Raw genomic sequence first — 22506 nt, forward strand, 5'->3', positions numbered from 1 at the left:
GATCATTGCATCATAGGTAAAGGAACAACGAGCAATCAATAATTAAAATGCTTAACTGGAGGAGAATTTATTTCAACAAAATAAAGAGGGGTCTGGCCCAGGAAAATAGGAGCCAAAGACTAGCAGGTGGAAATGGGTGATCTTTAATGAGGAGACGGTGTGGGTATAGTCTGGGTTGAAACTCTGACAAGGGGAAAAAGAGTGGGCAACCAAAACCAGAACTTCATAGATGGCAAAGGAGGAGTTAAAAAAGTAAGATGCCAGCTTGATAATACAAGAGAGAATCAGGCTGAATTTAAATTAATCCCGAGGAGAGATGAATAAAGTAGTAAGAGAACTGGTACTTTCAAAAGGTTTTTGCTAAAGTAACCCATAGACCTGTTAGCAAAACTGAAGGCTAGGGGATAAAGGGGCAGTGGCCAAATTATTACAAAGTTGGTGAAGGGATAGAAAAAAGCAAATTACTGCAGATGTTGGAATCTGAAACAAAAACTAAAAATGCTGGACAATCTCAGCAGGTCTGACAGCATCTGTGGAGAGAGAATGGAGTGAATGTTTGAAGTCTGAATGACTCTTGGCGAATAATTTGTGAAAAGGGGAGACTGGCGATAGGGCATTATGTGGAGCTAAATCAGAGCAGGGAGGTGTCGGCGGCCACATTCTGGGAGGCGTTAAAGGTGGTGGTTTGAGGGGAGATTAACTTGTTTTAGGCTGACAGGGGTAGGGGGAGGAGGGAAGAACAAGAATAGTTCCGACAGGGAGCATCTCGGGAAATTCTAAGGATGCGGACAGAGAATGGGGAGGTGGTGCCAGAACAGGGGAAGATAAACGAGGTGTTCAGGGGGTATTATGAGAAGTTGTATAGGGCTAAGCAGGGCCGAGAGGAGGGGGATATGGGATGGTTCTTGGATGAGTTGAAGTTCCCAGAGTTGGAGGAAAAGAGGAAGCAGGCAGAGGAGCCGCTAGGGCTGAGGGAGGTAATGGGCAGTATCAGGAGGATGCAACCAATGAAGGCCCCAGGGCCGGATGGCTTTCCAGTGGAGTTTTTTAGGTGTTTGTGGCAAAGTTGTCACCTCACTTGTTGGAGATGCTTAGTGAAACGGTGGAGAAGCGGGAGTTACCAGAGACATTGACACAAGCGTCCATTATACTGATTCCAAAGAAGGCAAAGGACCTGCTGGAGTGTGGACCATACAGGCCCATCTCGTTGTTGAATACGATATGAATGTATTGGCTAAGGTGTTGGCGGGAGGATGGAGGGGTGTGTGCCAGAGGTGATTTCTGAGGACCAAACATGATTTTATAAAGGGCCGGCAGTTCTTTTAGCAATATCAAGAGGCTGTTAAATGTGGTTATGACTCCATCAGGACGCAGGCACCAGAGGTTATTGTTTCTATGGACCGGGTGGAGTGGAGCTACTTATTTGAAATTCTGGGAAGGTTTGGGTTTGGGTCAAAGTTTATGGCGTGGGTGTGTTTGCTGTATTATGCACACAAACAAGATGAGGTCACCAGGTTTCGGTTGCACAGGGGATCGAGGCAAAGGTGTTCGTTGTCACTGCTGTTATTTGCACTGGAGATTGAACCCTTGACAATGGCACTTTGGGGGTTGCGGAGTGGCGAGGGATTGTGAGGGGAAGCAGGGAACACCGGATGTCGTTTTACGCGGACAACCTGTTGTTGTTTGTGTAGGGCCCGCTGGAGAATATGGGCAGGATCATGGGACTGTTGAAGAGGTCTGGGGCTTTCTCCGGGTATAAGTTGATTGTTGGGAAGAGCAAGGTGTTTCCAGTGAATGGTGGGACGGGAGGCCAATTTGGGGCATTGCCATTTAAAGGTGGCTAGAGAAAGGTTTATGTATTTGGGGATTCGGGTGACACGAGAGTGGCTGCAATGCACCGGTGGAATTTGACAACGTTAGTGGAGGAGGTGAAGGGGGATTTTTAAGGTGGGACACTTTGCACTTGACGTTGGCAGGGAGGGTGCAGGTGGTAAAGATGAATGTGGTTCCAAGGTTTCTGTTGGTTTTCCAGACCCTCCCAATTTTTCTCCCTAAAGCAATCTTCCGGAGGGTGGAGACATTGGTCTCGGAGTTCATACGGGCGGGGAAGGTGCAGAGAGTAAAGATGACTCTGTTGCAGAGGCAGAGACAGAAAGGGGGGTTGGCGCTCCCGAACCTGCTACATTATTATTGGGCAGTGAATGTAGAGACCGTGAGGCGATGGTGGGGGTTGGAGTGGAGTGGGTCAGAGTGGAAGAGGATCCAGCCTGAGGGCCATTGTGACGGCTCCGCTGCCATTAACTCTGGGGAAGTACACGGGGAGCCCAGTGGTGCAATCGTCGGTCAGGGTCTGGAACCAACTGAGGAGGCATTTTAATTTGGATAGGATGTCAGTGCTGACGCCATTGTGTGGGAACTACAGGGTCAAGTGGGGGAGATGGATAGGATGTATGGGAAACGGAGGGAGGCGGGGCTGGAGGGGGTTCGGGAGGTTTGTGGGTCTGGATGAGCTGTGGGAGAGGTTTGAGTTACCCAGGGGCAGAGAGTTTAGATATATGCAGGTGCGGGACTTTGCGCGGAAAGTGGAGGGTGTTTCCCAAGCTGCCGGAGTACACAGCCATTGGAGCAACAGCTGCTCCTGGATAAGTTGGGGGAGGGCAGGATTACAGATATATACAAGTGATTGGCGGAACAAGTGGTGAGGATCAAGAATAAATGGGAGGTGGTGTTGGGGGAAAATAGTTTGGGGCCTGTGGTGCAAGGCGATGCGGAGGGTGAATTCAACCCCTTTCTGCGCGAGGATGAGCTTGACTCAGTTCAAGGTGGTGCAGAGGGTACACATGACCCAGGCGAGGATGAGTGGGTTCTTCCAGGTACGAGAAGTGTGGGCATGGGCCAGAGAATCATGAGCATACGTTCTGGGGTTGCGAGAAGCTGGAGAGATTCTGGGAGGGGATGTTTGGGTCGCTATCCAAGATAGTGGGGGTGGAGGTCAAGCCGGACCAAAGGTGGTGCTTTTTGGTGCATCGGAAGTGCCGGAGCTTCTGAAGGGGAAGGGGGACGATGTTGTGGCCTTCGCCTCTCTAATTGCCCGGTGAAGGATCCTGTTAAATTGGAGGTTGGATACGCCTCCTGGGGTAGCAGCTTGGCTGGGGGATTTATACAACTTTCTCTGGTTGGGGAAAACCAAGTTCGACTTGAGCGGGTCAGCGGAGGGCTTGGAGTTGTTCATGGTGCTATTTGAGGAATTGTTTGTCTCGGCGGTTGGGAGCGGGGGGGGGGGGGGAATATAAGGGGAAAATTGTACAAACCATGGATTGTGATTGTATGGAGTGTATATTTTGCTGTCGTTACAAGTCTTTGGAATAAAATATCTTTTTTTTTTTAAACTTAGTCTTTGATAAGCTGGGGCTGGGGTATTTCTATTTCTTTCCCACTTGCAGTATATTTGTTAATTCTCAAAATAATGCATGATTGATTCCAATAATAGACTGTGCACTAGATTCCAGCACCAGACTGTGATAAATAGGCAAAGCTGCAACTAACTGTTCTTACTCTATGAACATTGTAGTGAAATTTAAAGAATGCAAATGGAGGGTACAGGCAAATTAATTTCAAACTTAATTTATTCATAGCATCCATTTGTCTGTAATGGTAATTATTATTCTTCAGGTATTTTGTCTCATTGTGGCTTATTTCAGACATTCATTATCAGCTTCTGCATAAAGTAGATGAACCCAGTCATTTCGGCCTTAACAGGTTGCATTTATAGAGACCTTCAAGATAGATAAATATCCAAAAGTGCTTCATCATGGAAATGCAATGTGGGAGAAAAAAAATGAGTGAATGGACAAGGTAATTGGAGGTATGATACAAAGTTTAAGCAAAACTTATAAACCACTACATAGACCTCAGCTGGTGTCCAATTCTAGCCATCATACTTTAGCAACAATGTGAAGGCTATAGAGCGACTGCAGGTAAGATTTACGAGTAGCACTTCGGTGGCAGCCATGAAGTGAATGGTCGCACACAGGGTGGCTCTTGTCTAAAGGCATTGGTTTTGACCCCTTTTACCTGAAAACTTTGGTAAATTGAAGCAGAAATGTTGTGCGGTGAGTGGAGGGGGATTGGTTCTCCCCTGGATGGGCATGTCTTCAGGTTACTAAACATGGCAGAAGACGGAGTTGGAGGAGGCTCATGATGCAGAATCAATTGCAAAATTGGCGGAGGCAAAAGGGTCGTCAGCGACTGGAAAGCTGCCAATAGAGCGGTTGATGAGCTTCACGGAGGATGAATTTTGGCAGCAGCGTAAAGAAATGCAGACTACTGGTCAAAGGCAATTGAGGAGTAGAGACATCTCTTCGCGGGACTTGGAACGGGTAGTGAAGAGCCTGGAAGTGCCGGGGACAACGATCCAGGAGATGGAGAATGTGGTGTCTGACCAGAGTGACCAGATTGTGACGCTGGAAGCGGAGATGGCAATCCTGGGAAGATGCACAAGATACTGTGAGCAAAAGTGGAGAACCAGGAAAATAGGTCCAGGCGGCAAAATCTGAGGATCGTGGGCCTACCGGAGACAGTGGAGGGAACAAGTTCAACGGGCTATGTCACGAGGACGCTGGCCAGGTTGGTAGACGAGAAGGTGCTGGACAAGTCCCTGGAGGTGGATCGGGCCCATAGGGCCCTGAGTTAGAGGCCAAGAGCAGAGGAACTGCCGCAGGCGGTGATTAGGCGTATGCACAAGTTCCAGAACAAGTCAAAGATTCTGAGGTGGGCCAGGGTGCAGCAGGATTGAGATTGGGAAGGAAACCAAATCCAGATTTATCAGGATATTAGGGTGGATCTGGCCAAGAGATGGGCAAGGTTCAACAAGGCCAAGTCAGTGCTGTACCGGCACCTCACAGTCTCCACATTCACCGCCCAATAATAATGTAGCAGGTCCGGGAGCCTCAACCCCCCTTTCTGTTTCTGCCTCTGCAACAGAGTCATCTTTACTCTCTCACCTCCCCGCCCATATGAACTCCGAGACCAATGTCTCCACCCTCCGGAAGACGGCTTTAGGGAGAAAAATTGGGAGAGCCTGGGGTTTTGTACCCAGACAGACTTTTGGTCACTTTCGAGGGCTGGGAATATTACTTTGGGACACTGGCAGAGGCAAATTACTTTATTAAGGAACATAAGCTGGGGGAGGGCTGAAGGCGAACATGGGTGGAAGTTCGGTCTCTGTTGAAGTTTGTTACCTGTTTCTGTTTGCCCATTGGAAAAGGTTGTTATGGGGGTGATTGCACCCCACTTTTTTGTATTTTTGTATTGAAGTAAAATTGCTGCTTTTTCTGGGGGCTCCCTTTTGTGTTGGGGGCATAGTGTTTAATTGTATTGTACTCTGTTGGTTATGCACTGTGCAGTCATGAGGGGTTGTTGTGAGGCGGCTCAAGAATGCTCTGTATGGGGGCCATTTTTGGGTGATGTTTCTCACACTGGATTGGGTGTAGGTACAAGAGTGATGGGCCAGGGAAGAAGCCTGGAGGGAAGCCATGGTGGGGGGGGGGGGGGTTCCAGGTGGGTGTCACCACACTAGCAAGTAATGCAGGTGAGCAGAAGTGAAGTGGGGGGGGGGGGTTGCGGTCAGGAGCAGATGACATGACAGTCATGGAGGGCGAGTTTGGTCATGGATGGGGCGGAAGCCATCTTGGGTGGGCCCAATTCAGAGTGGGGATGGGGGGGCAGCGCCCAAGGGTGACAATGGTGGACTCTAGGGGAGGGGAGGCGGAAGCCTCCGCTAAGTTTCAGAACATGGAATGTCTTTGGACTAAATGGGCCGGTTAAACAGTCCCAAGTGTTCGCACACTTGAAAAGCCCGAGAGCAGAGGTGCTTTTCCTGCAGGGGGGGGAGAAGAGAGAAATGATGATGATGGGGGAGGGGAGAGAGATGATGGGGGGGGGGGGAAGAGAGATGATGGGGAGGGGGAGGAGGAGGGAGGAGGGAGGAGGGAGGAGGGAGGAGGGAGGAGGGAGGAGGGAGGAGGGAGGAGGGAGGAGGGAGGAGGGAGGAGGATGAGGACGATGAACGCCATACTGTTTAACAAGAAAACGGGTTTGCAGGGGTCAGGGAGGTGCAGGGCCTTGGAGTGGGGGTGGCTTTGGGATAGTGACTGGGGTGCTAATAGGGTCCCCGGTGGTGTTGGTGAACATGCATTCGCCTATTTGGGATGATGCTGAGTTCCTGAAGATGCTATTGGAGTCGATGCCGGATTTGGCTTTGGGGAGGGGGGGGCGAGATTTTAACTTTGTTATGTTGAGCCCCAAGTATGACGTGAGAGCTGGGAGGGTTTATGGAGAGGACAGGGATGGTGAATCCGTGGAGTTTGGGCACCCAGAGGAAAGGGTGTATGTATTCTTTCATCTCGCATGTGTACAGGGTATATTTCTGGATATACTTTTTTGTGGTGGGTTGGGCAGTGCTGATGAGGGTGGAAGGTGTGGAATGTGCAAGAATGGTGATTTAGGACCATGTCCCCCACAATCCAAGTGTGAGACTTTATTCAGGTCAGAAGCAGAGGCCAGGGGTGAGCGCGCGGACGGAGGATGGGCCAGCGGTGATGTTACTGTTCCTTCCCGCAACGTGATGCGGGGAATGCGCGGAGAGAGGAGGGGCCAGCGCTGAGGTATTGTACTCTTGCAAGACATCGACTTCCTGGGCCACATGAATAATTCTCGATTCTTGCGGGAATGTGACTTTGCCAGGATCTCCCTCTATATCCGCAATGGCATGTTCCATGTAACAAGAAAGTTAAAAGCTAATATGGTGCTTGGTGCCGCAACTATACGATACAGACGATCTCTGCGTTTGTTTGAACAGTTCAAGATTCGGTCGAGAATTCTTTGCTGGGATGAAAAGGCTTTCTATATCGAGCAGGAATTCATCTCCTGCAGGGACAGCTTTGTGTGTGCCACCATGCTGTGTCGGCAGAATGTATTGTACAGCACCCCAGACAAGTTGTTGCAGATCCTGTGTAAGAGGAAGGTGGAATGCCCAGATTTTCCTGAAGAGCTACAGCTGTGGATCAAATACAACTTGGCCAGTAGTGCAAAGCTGAAAGCATAGAGGGATCTCAGCACCAATACCAAACAGCCCTGGGAAAACAATCAAGGAATAGGAACAGTAGAGCTCCGTGGTGACATTAGCAATGGTGTGTCACTGAAATTTCAACATTCTGTTGAAGGTTTCATTTTATTTAAGCTCTTTATCAAATAATTTATTTATGTTTCAAAGGAAAAGTTTAGAATCACTGAGATGAGCTTTACATTATAAATCAGTGACCTCACATGGTACATTCCTTAGAACCTATATTGTTCTTGTGAAATCTTTATTGCTGAATAGACAAATATACAACTTTACTGACCTGAAGAAATTATATTCAGCATTTTCTGGATGTTTGGTGGAGATCTATGTCAATGTGTATTATTAAAATCACTATATCCACAAAAAAAAAAGAAGCAGAGGCCAGGTGGAGGTTGGATTCAAGGCTTTTGGCCAACAAGGAGTTGTGTGGGAAGGTAGCAGTGGCAATGAAGAATTATGTTAAACTTAATCAGAATGGGGAGGTATCGGCAACCAAGTTTTGGGAGGCCTAGAAGGTGGTGCTCCAGGGAGAAATTATTTCCTTCAAGGCCCAAAAGGATAGGATTGGGAGGGAGGAGCATTGGGGACTGTTGGACGAGAGGGTTGAGGTGGAATAGAGGTACTCTATGGCCCCCATGAAGGAGTTGTTGGTGGAAAGAAAGAGGTTGCAGAGACAGCTTGACCGGTTGACAATGGGAAGGATGGTGGGTCAGCTGTGGAGGGTGCGGGTGGTGCAACATGAGTATGGGGAGAAGGCAAGCGCATGCTGGCCCACCATGCTGGATGTGGTATCAGATTCAGAGAGAATAAATGAGGTGCTCCATGCCTTTTATGAGATGCCGTATAGGGCCGAGGCAGGCACTGGAAGAGTCGTGAGGGCTAAAGTAGGTGATGGAGTGCTGTGGCATGATGCGGTAGGGTGGAAGTGAGGGCTTAAGTGAGTCGGGCCGATGGGCCAAATTGCCTCCTTCTGCACTATGTTCTATGGGCATCTATTTAATGCTTGTATCAAAAGGCACACAGTGGCCACAAGGTGTACCAACTACAAGCAGTGCAGTAACTTACGTCCAATATCTACAACCTTTACAGCCTAGAAGAACAAGCTCACATACACAACCTGCAAGTTCCCCTCTAAGTCATACACCACCCCGACTTGGAAATATACCACCATACCTACATCATTGATTGGGCACAAACTTGAAACTTGTTGCCTAAAAGCACCTTGGAAATACTTTCCCCATGCTGGCTCCAGAAATTCATTCAAAGCATCTTCTGGTGCAATTAGGGATAGGCAATAAGTAATGACCTTGCCAGTGATGTCCATATCCCATGAACAAATTTTTAAAAAAATAGTGGCTCCAAAAGCAATTCATTACTTGGGAATCCTGAGGCGAGTGACTGAGCTCTCGACTCCAAAGAACTGTCACCATCAAAAGTCAGGAGTGTGATGGAATACTCACTACTTGGCTGAATGAGTTGGGTGCCAACAACAGTCAATAGGTTCTAGAACAAAGCAGTTGGATAAAATGGCACCCCATCCACCACCTCAAACACCCACTCCCTCCACCATCAGTGTAAAGGACAGAGTGTTTACCATTGATCGACATGCTGTATTGCCGCAGCTTACCAAGACCACTTGACAGCACCTCCTAAACCAATGATCGGCTTCTGATGGGCAACTAAAAATGAGTAATAATTGCTAGGCTTGCAGTGACCCCCAGACCCATGAATAAATGAATAATTTTAAAACAAATAATACGATGCTGACTCATTTCCCCATTCACTCTTTCAGGGCACCATTAATACTTATCTTACACTAGCTGCCAGGCTATGGTTTTATTTGCCCTCTCTTAGAGACCATCTCACAATTATGCAATTAAAGTAGCATCTGGTTAATAAATTAAAAAGGGAAGGATCAAGTGGGTAGATGCTAGGCTGGTCCCAAGTTTTAGCTGCTTAGTCTGATTCAGAGATAAATATATATGTATCATTCTAATGTAGCCAACGACAGGATTTAAGCAGTCTGCAGTGGTAGGGCTGTTTAGGATCAGGATGTGCTTCCATACAGGGGGAACAGAACAGATTGCAAGTTACAGATTTGATCCCAATAAAAAGATATCATCCCTTCAAATTTTATAATGATTGGTCCAAAAGTTAAGCAGAAGGTCTCCACGTTCCACAAATGTGTGATGGCGAGATCCCGTCAACAAAGATGAAAAATGTGTAAAAATCCCATAGATCATCATGGAGAGAGTAATTGCAAGAGTAAACATAAAAACTCCCACCTCACTCATCATTCCTTATATATGGATGGAACAGAATCTGAACCAAACAAGAAAATGCTGGAATTATCCCCCCAAAACACCAGACACCCAAGAGACCACCGAGGAGGAGAGCTCCAAGGAGACCACAGCTATCACCCATATATTCCAACAGTGCAGAGACACGCATCTCGGTGGGCGACATTAATGGACAACGCTCTGGAGCATAATCTGGCAAGCACCACACAGTTGCTGATGCACATCAGGTGAAGACAGGAACATCGAAGGGAGCATGCAGTTGGGAGATTTGCTGGATCTCAGGACACAGTTTGGGCCAAGCCAGATGCTGAGCCTCTGGACAAGGTTCTCTCAGAGCTGATGCAGATGATAGGACACATGTAAGATTCAGAAGGGGGTGTCAGCAACATTCCAGCAACTGCGACGCTGATTGGAGGAGTCCCAAAGGCCGAAGGCACAGGAGATGGTGCCGACAATACATGGCAGAGGTCAACACTGCTAGGGTAGTGACCGCAGTGAAAAACCTGGAGCACGCCCTGAGTGGTGATGTACAAGGCATGGCTCAGCCTGTGATGACCACAGCTAAGAGCCTCGACATGTTCCAGACACAGGTGGACATTGCAGAGGCACTGCAGAGCATGGCCCAGTAACAGAGGAGCATTGCTGAGGGCATTGACAGCATGATGCAAAGAATGGAGAGCCTCCAGGGCTGACAGTGCCAGATGACTCAAGAGGCCTCTGGAGTTCACTTCAGCTGCCCCTCTGTCACATCGAGTCCCCCGGGCACTATCAGACAGGAGGAAGCGCAGGAGGTCAACTTGGAGCCTGCCACCAAGGACACAACGGTGGTTTCCAGTTCTTCCTAATCCCCCCTCCTGACACTGGGGCATCGCAAGGACAGCAAGCAGAACAGGGTGGCACAGCGATGCCAGTAAGTCGACGCACAGCCTCGTCCAAGGGGAATCAAGAAAGGATAGCGGCCTCCCTGGTCCTCCTCACATATATCATACCTTTGCCACCACCTGTCCTCCATCTCCTCCTCGGGTTCGTCCTCCAGCCCCTCCTGGACCACCTCCTCCTCAAACGAGGCCGCATATCTTTCCGCCTCCTCCTCGTCCAGCATGTTGGCTGGCCACTGTGCCAGTTTGAAGAGGCACAGCAACCCACCACAAAGCAGGTGACCCTTTGTGGGATGTCTTCCAGGGCACCGCCAGAACGGTCCAGACATCGGAACCACATTTTCAGCAGGCCAATGCACCACTCAATGACAGCATGGGTGGCAATGTGGGCTGATTTTAACGGGCTCCGCCTCAGTCTCAGGTCTACGCACCAGCGCCATCAGCCATGACCTCAGCGGGCATACCTCTTCTCCCAACCAGTCATCCCAGGGTGTTCCTCAAAGACACCAGGGATTAGAGTGCACAAGGGTGTAGCTGGTGCTCACAGGGTGACATGTGTGCCATCAATCACCCCCTGGGCCTGGGGCATCCAAGCAATGGCAGCAAATCCTGCAGCCCAGGCAACTTTGTGGTATGGTCCACCTCAAATGTGATAAAAGCAGAGCATCCATACCCCCCCAGATGCACCAGAGAACAGAAGATTACGATATGCCACATAGGTCCCCTTTCGAGCCCTGCAATGACCCCATGGCATAGAAATTCAGGACTACAGGGAGCTTCACGGCCACTTGGAGTGGGTGTTCGCCCTCTCCACAGTGTGCCAGGTCCACGAGGACATGGTACAGGTGCTGCACTGTTTCTCTTCTGAGACCTAGTCTTCTGCAGCACATGGTGTCCGTCAGCTTATTTAATGACCGATGACACCTATACAGTGGGCCTAATGGGCGGCTGGGTCTTCCGGGTGTGCAGCGGTCCTCTGCACGAGGTACCACCTCCAGCCTGTGTTGGCATCACTGTTGTCTCTGGTGTCTGCCTGCCTCGGCTGCCACAAGCAACGCAAGGCAGGATCCACACCAGCAAATATTGCTTTATCGCGAAGGAACTGGAGGAGAGAGATGGACAGTTACGGCTTCCATCCCAGAACCCTCAAATCCCTCAAGCCTTCCCCGCCAGTATGTGCCCTGCCTTCTCTCAGAATGCCATCCAGTGGGCCAGTTGTGCTGGCAAACGTCGCTCTGCACACTCACCCCAGCCACACCACGACCCCTAGGGGCCTGGGGCCCCGAGACCCCAGATTTCTGCCGGAAACATTAGGGAGACCCCGTGCTCAGCTGCCCTCCACTCATCCATATACTTACCCTTTGGTCGCGAGAAAATCTAGTGGTGAAGCCTGCTCTTTCGTGTTTGATTGTTGCCAGCTGCCCCTATGGTGCTGACACTCCTGGAGTACAGGCACACTGTTCAGGCATGAAAATTTGCTGGACATGCAATGCACTAATCGTCATCTGAGACATGACACGTTGAATTTAGGAGTGTGAAGTGGTTTCACAACTAACAATGCTAATTCCTCATTTGAAATAGTCTTCAGCTGAGAAGCAAGAGGCTGCTCACGGTCAAAGGGAGTGAAATTGAATTTCAGGGTGTTCCTCAGGGCTCTGTCCTGGAAGAGTTTGTTAGGACAGGCAGGCTGAAGCCGAGGTTGCTCCTGTTATGGGTCTGCAATGTTTAAATATGGTTGCAGGCCTCACAGACGAAAAGCACCCCCCCCCCCAATCCAAGGGAGGATCACAGATCTGGAACGCTTCAGCTCTCTGACCAAGTCCAACCCCACTTGTGCCCTTGAGCTGCATGCCGGAAAATGGAAATGGCTACTCACCTCCTCACTTTCCCTCAGAAGCCATTGTACCAGCTTCCCGTTTTTAAGAAGAGAGTACTAAATGGCGCCTGGGTAACTTACTGGAGGCCGCTGCATTCGACTTCAATCTCGTTAATGAGTTGAAATGAATGAAAATGAGGGTAAATGATATTCTTGCCATCAGGAACAGGTGGGGTGAACGCGGCCAGCGCGAATCTTGATTTTGCCCTGTCCCGTTATTCGCATGGATCCGCGTCGGGCACAACGCTGTCACTGAATCAAGCCCATGAGCTCAATATTGAAGATTATTTTTCAAAACATTGTACAAACAGTCAAAAAGAAAAAAGCCATCTAGTCAACACCTCCCAGCGAGGGTAGAATCATAGAGGTCTACAGCAAAAAAAGGCCCTTTGGCCCATCGCGTCTGCACTGGTGAAACATAACCACCTAACTGTTTGAATCTCATTTTCCAGCACTTCGCCCATTGCATTGGCATTACAAGTGCACATCTAAATACTTCTTAAATGTTATGAAGGTCTCTGCCTCCACCACACTTTCAGGCAGCGAGTTCCAGACTCCCACAATCCTTTGAAAATGAATTTCTTCATCCCTCCTAAACCTCCTGCCCCTTACCTTAAATCTTTGGTCATTGATCCCTCCACCTAGGGGAAAAGTTTATTTCTGTCTACTCTATCCGTGCTCCTCATAATTTTATACATCTCAATCATGTACCCCCTCAGTGTCTCTGCTCCAAGGAAAACAACTCCAGTCTATCCTATTTCTCTTCATAGCTAAAACTCTCCAGCCCAGGCAACATTCTGATAAATCTCCTCTGCACCCTTTTGTAGCCATCTGGGATGGCCACTTCCAACTAGGTACAGAGAAACTCGCAAAGCCTGGTGGGTAAAATGGACAAGATAAGACTCAGGCAGGCTCAGAGTCTGAACTGCATATTTGTCAGCAAAAAGTCCCGACGGTATCGAAACTCCGTCCAATTAGCATTCTAATGGGGCTGATTAGCATTTGATGGCCCATCTTCACCAAGAGAAAGGACTGGTACTCGAGCAACCGGGACAGTTCCAGACATTTCGGCGGCACACCCTGTTCAAGGGAAACGTAAACAACGGGGTCAGTGACCGCTTGGGACACGCCCAGCCATCCAGATCCCCACCCACTTATTGGTTAAGGAATCGAACGGAGTGATCAGGGGTCATCCAATTAGTAAGGCCCAAATCGAAGGACCGCCCAAAAGTATTCCCCACGAGTATAAGAAGAAGAGTTTGCCATATGTTCGCTCTCTTTTGGCCTTGGTACTCCGGTCACGGCCATCGCCAATCGCAGCAACACCAGAAGCGGGTCTAAGTTCAACGCCCGCTACCAGACGGATGAGCCCAGCTGAGCAGCAGTTACTCCTTCGAACCTGAGAGATCCAGAATTGAACAGCGGCCACTGTTTTCTGACCGAAGCCGGGTGCCCAAAGTTAAGTACAGATTATCTTAGTTGACAGGTGTAGTTAACTAGTAGTGTTTATGTTGCATGACTAATTGTGTGTCAATAAAGCACCCTTGACCTTGGACTAACTAACTGGTGTTTGGTTCTTTGATCGATAGCCGGTTGAAACTTGTGGTGGTATCATTCGATACCTGGCGACTCTAAGCATTAGGGCATAGATAACACAGAAAGAAGGGCAAACTCACTGATTGCCATAATTGGAACAGAGCCACAGAAAAGACAAAGTAGGAAAGAAATTGGCGCCACTTTCAAGTGGTAAAATACATTTCAAGGGTAAAACGCATTTGGAAGTGTTTCCACAAGAATACCTAATTTGTAAATAATGAATACTCAGGTGCACAAAAGGGTAGGATATTCTGGGGAGTGATTACAACTTCATATAATATTATCGTCATTCTATCTGGATTGAGACAATAAAACCAAGTTTCCTTCTCTGCTAGCTGCCGTTCCTGCATTACTTTGGGCAAAGAAGGTAGACAGACATGCCAGCAACATGATCAGTCTAAAGTATATTCATAAATTTAAATTTACTATAGTATTTGCATGGAGATATTTCCATTGACAAAAACAGATTTCCATACGGTTTTCCTCCAAAATGTCAGGCAAGTGTTGTTATCAGGGCAAAAGTTTCAGTTGAAGAACAATCTCCTTTCATGAGGACAAAATGTATTATCAAACACATGCAGGAATCTCAAAGCAAATGCTGAAATAAGTAGAACTCAAACAGTATTAAAAGCTTCATTAACACAATTCTACAGAGGGAATCAAATTAAATAATCATCATGACAGAAAGATTTTTACATATGGACAGTATGCTCCCTGTTTCATGGACAGGGGTGCCATATCTGCTTGCGAGTTATGAGATGACTATTGCACTGTCACAGTATTTTTAGGGCAAGGTAATAAATGCCCAGTGTCTGCTCACGCCAACATCCTTACATTCCAGAGATTATAGCTAACTGGACAGATTTTCAAATTTTGAGAAGGAATTGCATTTGGTTTCTCAGATATTTACAAGCTATGTGTTTGATTTTACCACATGCCACATGCCAAACAACTTCAAAATTTGTAATAAAGCATATAATTATCTCGCAAACATTTGTAAAATTTGAATGAGCATGATTAATAAATCGTCAAAGGCAATCTTACCTTTCTACACCATGGTCCAACATAGCTTGTAATGCTTCAGCATTAGCTGCAAAGATGGAAAAATAGACATTTTAGTTCCAAACTGGATTATGGCTGCATGAAACTCTAAAATGCATTACAATTCAGACCCAATTATTTCTTGTAGTTTTCCCATTTAATCCACATTTTCTCTCAATCCAATTAACGCTGTGAATTCAAATGATAAAGTTAAGTTTGAAATTGAACACATTCCTAATAAATAAAAATTAAAACAAAGATTAAAGAAGGATATGTAGAGAAATAAGCGGTGATTCCTTCAAATAAGTTCCAGCTTGGAACTAAAATCTACAATACCAGACTTGCAAATTCTTTAAGTGTCCCCTAGCTCAAAATGTAATGGCCCTGAATTTGTGCTTGTCACAATAAAATTATATGTGCTTGTATCCATTACTGTGTAAAACGGACAAGAACCTCTGGTCTCGGCACATTTTTAATTGAACATGCAAGCCTGAAGGGTGCTGTTCGAGATATAGGGTGTACTCACAGATGCAATCATAGAACCAACAATTTGATGTGAATGCCAGCCTTCTATAGTCATTGTTACAACACAGAAGGGCATTTGGCCCATTGAGCTCGTGACTCCAGAGCAATCCAGTCAGATTCATCCCCCTATTCTATTCCTGTAGCTTTTCAGCTTGACCTCTTTCGAGTAATCAATTTCCATTTGCAGTCATTTTTAAAAAAAATTTTAAAAATTAGAGTACCCAATTCATTTTTTCCAATTAAGGGGCAATTTAGCATGTTCAATCCACCTACCTTGCACATCTTTGGGCTGTGGGGGCAAAACCCACGAAAACAGGGGGAGAATGTGCAAACTCCACACGGACAGTGACCCAGAGCCGGGATGGAACCTGGGACCTCGGCGCCGTGAGACTGCAGTGTCCATTTGCAGTCATTGATCATTTACACTTCAACATTCTCATCAGCAGCAGGATCCAGGTCATTACCACACCGAGTGAAATCGTTCTTCCTCGCATCTCCCCTCAAAACCTTAAATCTGTGTTCCCTAATCCTGGGATGATTAGCGAAATTATTTTCTATACTGTCATGGGAACAAAATTTCTATTTCTGCCCCTCCGGAAAAGGGAAAACCAACTCTTTAGAATGTGCTAAATACTTGTGCGCAGCTTTTGGAGGTCAATGGTGAGCACTGTCCCTTTGTCACTGACAGTAAAATCCGGGCGATTATCATTTGTAGTACAGAAATTTAAATTAAAAATGCACTACAAACATTGAACAAATATTTTCTGATGCTCATCACCATGGAAAACAATTAGAGCTGATTTTCGGAAGTTGGTGTTGTTACTAACTTGCCGTTGACTCTTAATTTGGCTCGGTTTAATTACGTTTGCTCAAGAGTCGCCAGGTATCTTTCGATACTGCCACAAGGTTCAAAACCGAATACTGATCAAAGACTCGATACACCAGTTAGTAAGTTAAAAAGCAATGCTCACTTATTTACACAGTCAAATATACTCATGCATAAAACTCTACAACCTTAACTATCACTATTACTAGAAGCCTATACTTAGCTTCGGGTGCCCACTCAGTCAGAGGAACAATGGCCATTGCTCGGTTCTGAGGCTGCTGGGTTGAGCTGTTTACAGGATAGAAACTAGGAGCGTCTATCTCGCAGCGTGCGTTGACTTGGAACTTACTTGGTCTGGCGTAGCTTTGGCAGGTCTCTCCTCGCTGAGAGCCAAGGCCAAGAGAGAGATCCTCTCTTGGGGAATCCTTTTTATACCCAAAAGGGGTTGGCGCGCTTTTGGGCGGGCCTTGAACTTGGCCCCAATTAATTGGGCCGTTTCCCAATTGTCCTTATCAATTTTCCTCCAATAGAGGGTTGGGTTCCCTGGCTGCTGGGCGTGTCCTAGGTGGCCGTTGGTTTGCTTTGTTTTAGTCTCCTCTCGCGCCGGGGTGTCTGTCTTAGCATTGTTTACCTGAATGTTGCCTTTTGTTCCCGGGGATGGCTCATTAGTATGTAGATGGCTCTGCAGTATCGGTCTTGTCTGAGAGCTACAGCTCTAATCAACAGACAGACCTGAATCACCTGATCAACAGAATCACCTGCTTGCTTTTTCGGTATTGTCCAATTTTCCCTGCATTCTTTGCAAAGTGTCCATTTTGTAATCGGGATGCGGCCATCCCAGATGGCTATACTCCCTCCTTGTGATCCTCAACGCGAAGCGCGAAGGATCACATTACTGCGGCGTCTTCGTCCTCTGACCAAATGGGGTACCCATAATCAGGCTCTACTCTGCCCTATCCTATGCAACGCAATTTTACCTAAATCATTTTAAATACATACATTATTATAAAACTCTACTGGGTGCTATGATATTAATGCATGCATTACAGAAAAATAAAAACCTGGAACCTCTAACTATCCTCAATAAACTATCCTTACTCAAACAATCAAAAATAATCTATAACGTCTTAAACTGTACAAAATAGCAGCTCACAAATTTCTCTGGCCTGACAGTCAGGCACAGAGGTTTACATTTCTTTAGTTAACAGAATACATAGAGAAATGGATGCACTTTAATTCATGTCAAGGGGTTCGGGGGTTTGGTGAAATCCAAAAATAGGGGACCTAATCCTTTGTACCGGGGTGCGAGAGCGGTAGGCTCTCTTTCGCCATTTCCTGATTCGAAGTGTCTGCACGACACTGCAAAGTATCGCCAGTACTAAGAGGGCTTCTACTACATACGATAGTGAGCACCAGGTGATAAACGTATCACACCAGGTCGGGGTATCGCTAGCTGTCGCAGGGCTAGCTATCTCGGGATTCTGTGTATTGCAGGGGTGGGAATCATTCACGGCTTGTGTGGTAGGGGTCAGGGGGGTAGCGCCCGCGTGCAACTGAAGGGATCCCGCTAAGATCCAGGTGAACAAGATGGAGGTCGTCTTCATCTTTCCGTCTTTCTGTCTTCTTCTTGGTCTTCCTCTGGGGTTCCTGAGGTTCCGGAGTTCTGTGAACACAAGCATATCTGTTATTATCTTGCTTAAGATCTCGTGTGCCTGTCAGTCGGTCCTTTGTTGCCAATGCCCCTTTATAATTGGTCTCCATCTGTGACTCCCACATTTAAAAACATTTTTTTTATACCAAATATTTGGGACAAGACATCTGATAAAAATACTGACATAGTGTGAGCTGTCTCGCAGCCTGTGCGATCTACCATCCTAGTGTTTTAGGATGTAAATAGCATACTGAAGCAATCTAAGGGTTGCCAAAACCAAACAAAAGAATTTTGAACTGAAAGTGCCAAAATGGGGTGCGTACGGGCCGCGGTCGGTAAGAAATGGGTGGAATCCCCGGGTAGGATGGTGATCAATGCTGTTTGTGCTCTACCCAAGCGTAGCTGACCAGAGGGGGGTCCTCAGGCAGGGTGGGGACCAGTGCCATTTCTCCACTGCCTGGGCAACCGGCAAGAACGGGTAAGAATGTGGTCGTCGTGGGGGTTGCCTTGTTGTCTGCTGACCAACTTGTACCTCTAAACTGGTTTCTTTTGACAAACTAGTTCCTCTGAATGGGTATCTGGGGACAAACTAGTTCCTCTGAACGGGTGTCTGGGGACAAACTTGTTCCATTAACTGCCAGGGGGCGTGAAAGGAGTGGTGACGTGCGGCCATGAAAATGTTTCCAAGTTTACAAACAACACTTAACATTAACACTAACGAACAAACATACAACAAACATGGTGGAGGTTCCATCATAAAGGACAGGACTCTCCATCGGTTCCTTTTTTTTTCTTCATCTGGACACCTCACTGCTCAATTGCGAACAGGGTCGCAAAGGGATTAGTTTGGTGGGAGTCAGACTCTATGTCATCATCTTCTCCCAGCTGCCAAACCCTTGACTGTAGTAACCGTGCTAAAGCTGCATGGGGCGAATTGGGGTCCATCTCATCATTCCGGATGAGCCTGAACGAATTTTCTCGGTGCCAGAATCGTGTGTCGAGGTTGGAGCTACTAGGTTTCAATCCATAATCGTCGGGCGGTGGATCTGGGTCAGGGGCTTTGATATATGTAATCTCAAAGGGGTCAGTGGAATCATGCTCGGATTCGCTGGGAGTGGGGCCTGGTACAGGGGGATAATCATAACATGGTGTGCTGTGGCTATAGTTATCGTGATCGCTACCACGGACGCTGTTGCTGCTGGTTGAAGGAAGGGAGAGGCGCAGTCGTGCCTCTGGGGGTGGAGCTGAAGTCGTGTCTGAGGACGGACTGAACTGGTTGGGGGAGGGTAGGAATACGTCATCTGTGGACGGGGCGTGCTCGTCTGCTGCTGCGAGCAGGTTGTGGTGTGTGTGGTTATTCTGCGAGCCATAAGCCTTGAGCTAGGTTATGTGAAACCACGCAGACTTACCATCGGGATGTGTAATTTTGTATGCCGAGGGGCTGACTTTGTCCGAAATGGAGTACGGTCTGGAGAATTTAGGGGAAAGGAATGAACTGGGGTTGTATAGGGAAAGCATCACTTGCTGCCCGACTGTAAACTCAGTGGCATGTACGGTTTTGTCGAAACAAGCCATGCTCTGCTTCTTCCTGGTTTCAAGTCTCACAGCTGTTGCGAGTTGGGCTGCCTTTATGTTCTCTAACAATTGTTGAACCGCATTTTCATGCGCGAGGGCTGAGACTGCAGGGCTGGCCAAATTCCAGTCCTAATAAATACTCTGTCCCTTTCATGGGGCGTCCAGTCATGAGGGTGTGGGGGGTGTATTCTGTGGACGTGGATACCGTGTTTCTTAAAAACATTAAAGCAAATGGGAGAACTGAATCCCAGGTGCTGTTATTCTGCTGTACCATTTTCCTGAGGGTGGCTTTTAATGTCCTGTTCAGCCTCTCTACAATACCACTTGACTGGGGGTGGTATGCAATGTGAAACTTTTGTCAAATGCCGAAAATCGTGAGGACGTTTTTCATTACACGTCTGTGAAATGGGAGCCTTGATCGGATTCTATACTGCGGGGGAGTCCCCATCTTGTAAAGATGTGGTGTGTTAATATTTTAGCCGTTGTCTTGGCCGTATTAGTTCACGATGGAAAAGCTTTCACCCATTTTGTGAAGGTGTCTATGACCACCAACACATACTTATAACCATTTCTGCAAGGGGGTAGGGGTCCTATATAATCTATCTGGAGATTTGTCCAGGGTCCATTAATGGGGCGGGTATGACTAAGTTGAGCCTTTTTCGCATATCTGTCCGGATTGTTCTGGGCACAGATCAAGCAATTCTCTATGTAGTGGGTAACATTGGCTTTTAAATCAGGCCACCAGCAGAGCGGTCAGAGGTGGGCTAGGGTGGGTTCAATTCCTTGGTGTCCATGATTGTCATGGAACTGACAAATGATCTGATTCCTGTCCTGGCTGGGAACTACATAAATGCCATCCTTTAAAATCACACCATCATATGTGGTTATTGCATTCTTGTATTTATCATACGGGGCTGGGAAGGCACCCGTTAAAACTTCCCCGAGTTTCTCGTCCTCTTTCTGTGCCTTCGCTAGATCCTGAATATTGGTCTGTGAGACCTGAACTGCATGTACTGGGGTGCTTTTGGGGGGGGGGTTTCCAAAAACAACCATGCCTGGAGCCTGCCTTCGCTAGGGCGTCTGCTTTAACGTTACCGGGGGGGGGGGGGGGGGGGGGGGGGGGGGAGAACGGTGATGACTACGAACCTTAATTATTCCATATTTTCTATCCTTCGCTGTCTCTGAGATATGGTGGAGTAATGGAGCTGAGAGTAGGAGTTTGCCGTCCACGGAAACAAATCCTCTCGTTTCCCACAGGGGTAGGAATTCCGTCAAACTATTGCAGACATACAAGCTGTCCAAATAGATGTCTGCTGGGGTCGGGAACGAGTCGGAGTGGTCTACAATGTAAGCGATCGCTGCCGGTTCTGCTGCCTGCGAGCCTAAGTGTCCTGGCAACTTTGGTGAAATTTCAACTAGGGCGCGTCCCTGCGCGTCCTCTACGTAAATACCGGAACCGGTGATTCTCTTTCCATTGAACACTGTGGAGGAGCCATCCACATAAATCTTCAGGGGTGCGCACGTGTCTGTGGCCTGGGGTCTCTGAGGTGTACTACCTGCTTTCCTGGGAGGTGTTTTGGGTATAAATGGGCCTGTGTTCTGTTTTGTGGCGATGATCTCACACTCATAAGGGGTGCCTGCATACTGCAAATTATCGGCAAGGAAGGTGTGGGTCTTGATTCTTTTTACTGTAATGTCCCGTCCTTGTAAAAGAAGGGTCTAACGGGCTGCGCAGATTTGGCCATCCTTAAGTCGGCCGTCTAACAATAGCTGTGTTGGGGTGTGTTCTGTGAGGATGGTGATGGGGTTGAGTCCTGTAATGTAGGCGAAGTATTGTACTGCCCAAAAAACTGCGAGCAGGTGCCTTTCACAGGAAGAAAATCCTTGCTCTACAGGGTCTAACACGCTTGAGGCATATGCTACGGGGCGTAATTGTTCATGGCGTTCCTGGAGGAGCACGGCCGAAAGGGTTCGGTTGGTGCTTATTACTGCGATAGCATACAGGGAAAGTGGATCTGGGACCTGTAATGCGGGGGCTGTGCTTGAGTGCTCTTTTTAAAGCATCCACGGCACCCATATTCTGTGGAAGCCATTCCCAAGGTGCCTGCTTCTTGAGAAGTTCGGAAAGGGGCGCTGCTTTAGTGGCAAAACCGTCAATATGGTTTTGGCAGTAGCCAACCAGTCCTAAAACTGACCAGAGGGCTGAGACATTGTGGAGAAGGGGCATTTTGACGATCGAGTCAATTCTCTTTTGCTCGATCTCGCGTTTACCATGTGTGATCACTGTTTGCAAGTAAATCACTTTCTCTTTGAAAATCTGGGCCTTCTTGGGGTTGACTTTACAACCAATTTCTTTTAGAAGTCCTAGGAGTTCGGTGAGAAGCGAAATGTGCTCTCCCTTTGTGTCTGTCTGTAGTAAGAAGTCGTCTACGTACTGGACCAGACAATCGGGGCGGGAAAATTTTGCTAATCCATTTGCCAGCTGTCGGTGGAAATTGGAGGGGGGAGTTGTGGAAGCCTGTGGAAGGCACGGCCACGTATACTGTTGTCCCTGGAATGTGAAGGCGAATTTCTACTGGCACGCTTAAGCCAATGGAATGGACCAAAAGCCGTTGCTAATGGTGGGGGCTGCTACTTTGTTCAGTTCCCGGTAATCAATGGTCAGTCGCCATGATCCATTCGGTTTCCTGACGGGCCAAATTGGTGCGTTGTTTGTGGAGGCTACTGATCGGAGTACGCGTTGATCCAACAAACTCTCTATTACTTTGGAGATTTTTCACTCTGCTTCCTGGGGAAATCCGTACTGCTTCTGGGGTTTAGGGTCGGGACCTGAAATGTTCACCAAGCCAGCCAATTTGCCACAGTCGTGCTTGTGCTGTGCAAATGCCGCTTTTTGTTCCTGCAGGACTGCCCTAACCTGTTTATCGGCACTAGTGGCTCGAGGGTCAAACCAGAAGTCTCCTACAGAGCTAATCCTGTTTGCATACTTTCCTATTGTGAGCGTGGTGGGGGCTCGTGCTGCCTTTGCCATTTTCCTTACACACTTGTTAACTGGGTCAAAAGAAAGGTTGTGGGAGCTCATGAAATCGATGCCAAGGATATGTTCTGCTGTCTG

General features: G+C 47.6%; 2 protein-coding genes across 2 annotated transcripts in view; one reads left to right on the top strand and one right to left on the bottom strand.

Annotated features, from left to right (window-relative positions):
• LOC140408822 (RELT-like protein 1) overlaps nt 1-22506 on the bottom strand; it is a 132112-nt gene that overhangs the window by 37802 nt on the left and 71804 nt on the right. Inside the window, exon 4 of the mRNA XM_072496554.1 lies at nt 14818-14863. Coding sequence (XP_072352655.1) covers nt 14818-14863 — 46 coding nt within the window. The remainder of the gene's footprint in view (nt 1-14817; nt 14864-22506) is intronic.
• On the top strand, nt 783-7172 carry LOC140408216 (protein THEM6-like). The gene is made up of 2 exons (XM_072495156.1): nt 783-977; nt 6665-7172. The coding sequence occupies exons 1-2, from the start codon at nt 783-785 to the stop codon at nt 7103-7105; spliced, it is 636 nt and encodes a 211-aa protein (XP_072351257.1). The 3' UTR covers nt 7106-7172.

Source organism: Scyliorhinus torazame, chromosome 3 (assembly GCF_047496885.1).
Source record: "Scyliorhinus torazame isolate Kashiwa2021f chromosome 3, sScyTor2.1, whole genome shotgun sequence".
Taxonomy (NCBI): Eukaryota; Metazoa; Chordata; class Chondrichthyes; order Carcharhiniformes; family Scyliorhinidae; genus Scyliorhinus; species Scyliorhinus torazame.

Bases quoted from the DNA above. Each gene is read 5' to 3' on its own strand.
- LOC140408216 (XM_072495156.1), top strand. From the start codon at position 783: ATGCGGACAGAGAATGGGGAGGTGGTGCCAGAACAGGGGAAGATAAAC. The intron at 978-6,664 runs GTAATGGGCAGT...GGCCAGCGCTGA, and splicing joins AGCCGCTAGGGCTGAGGGAG to GGTATTGTACTCTTGCAAGA.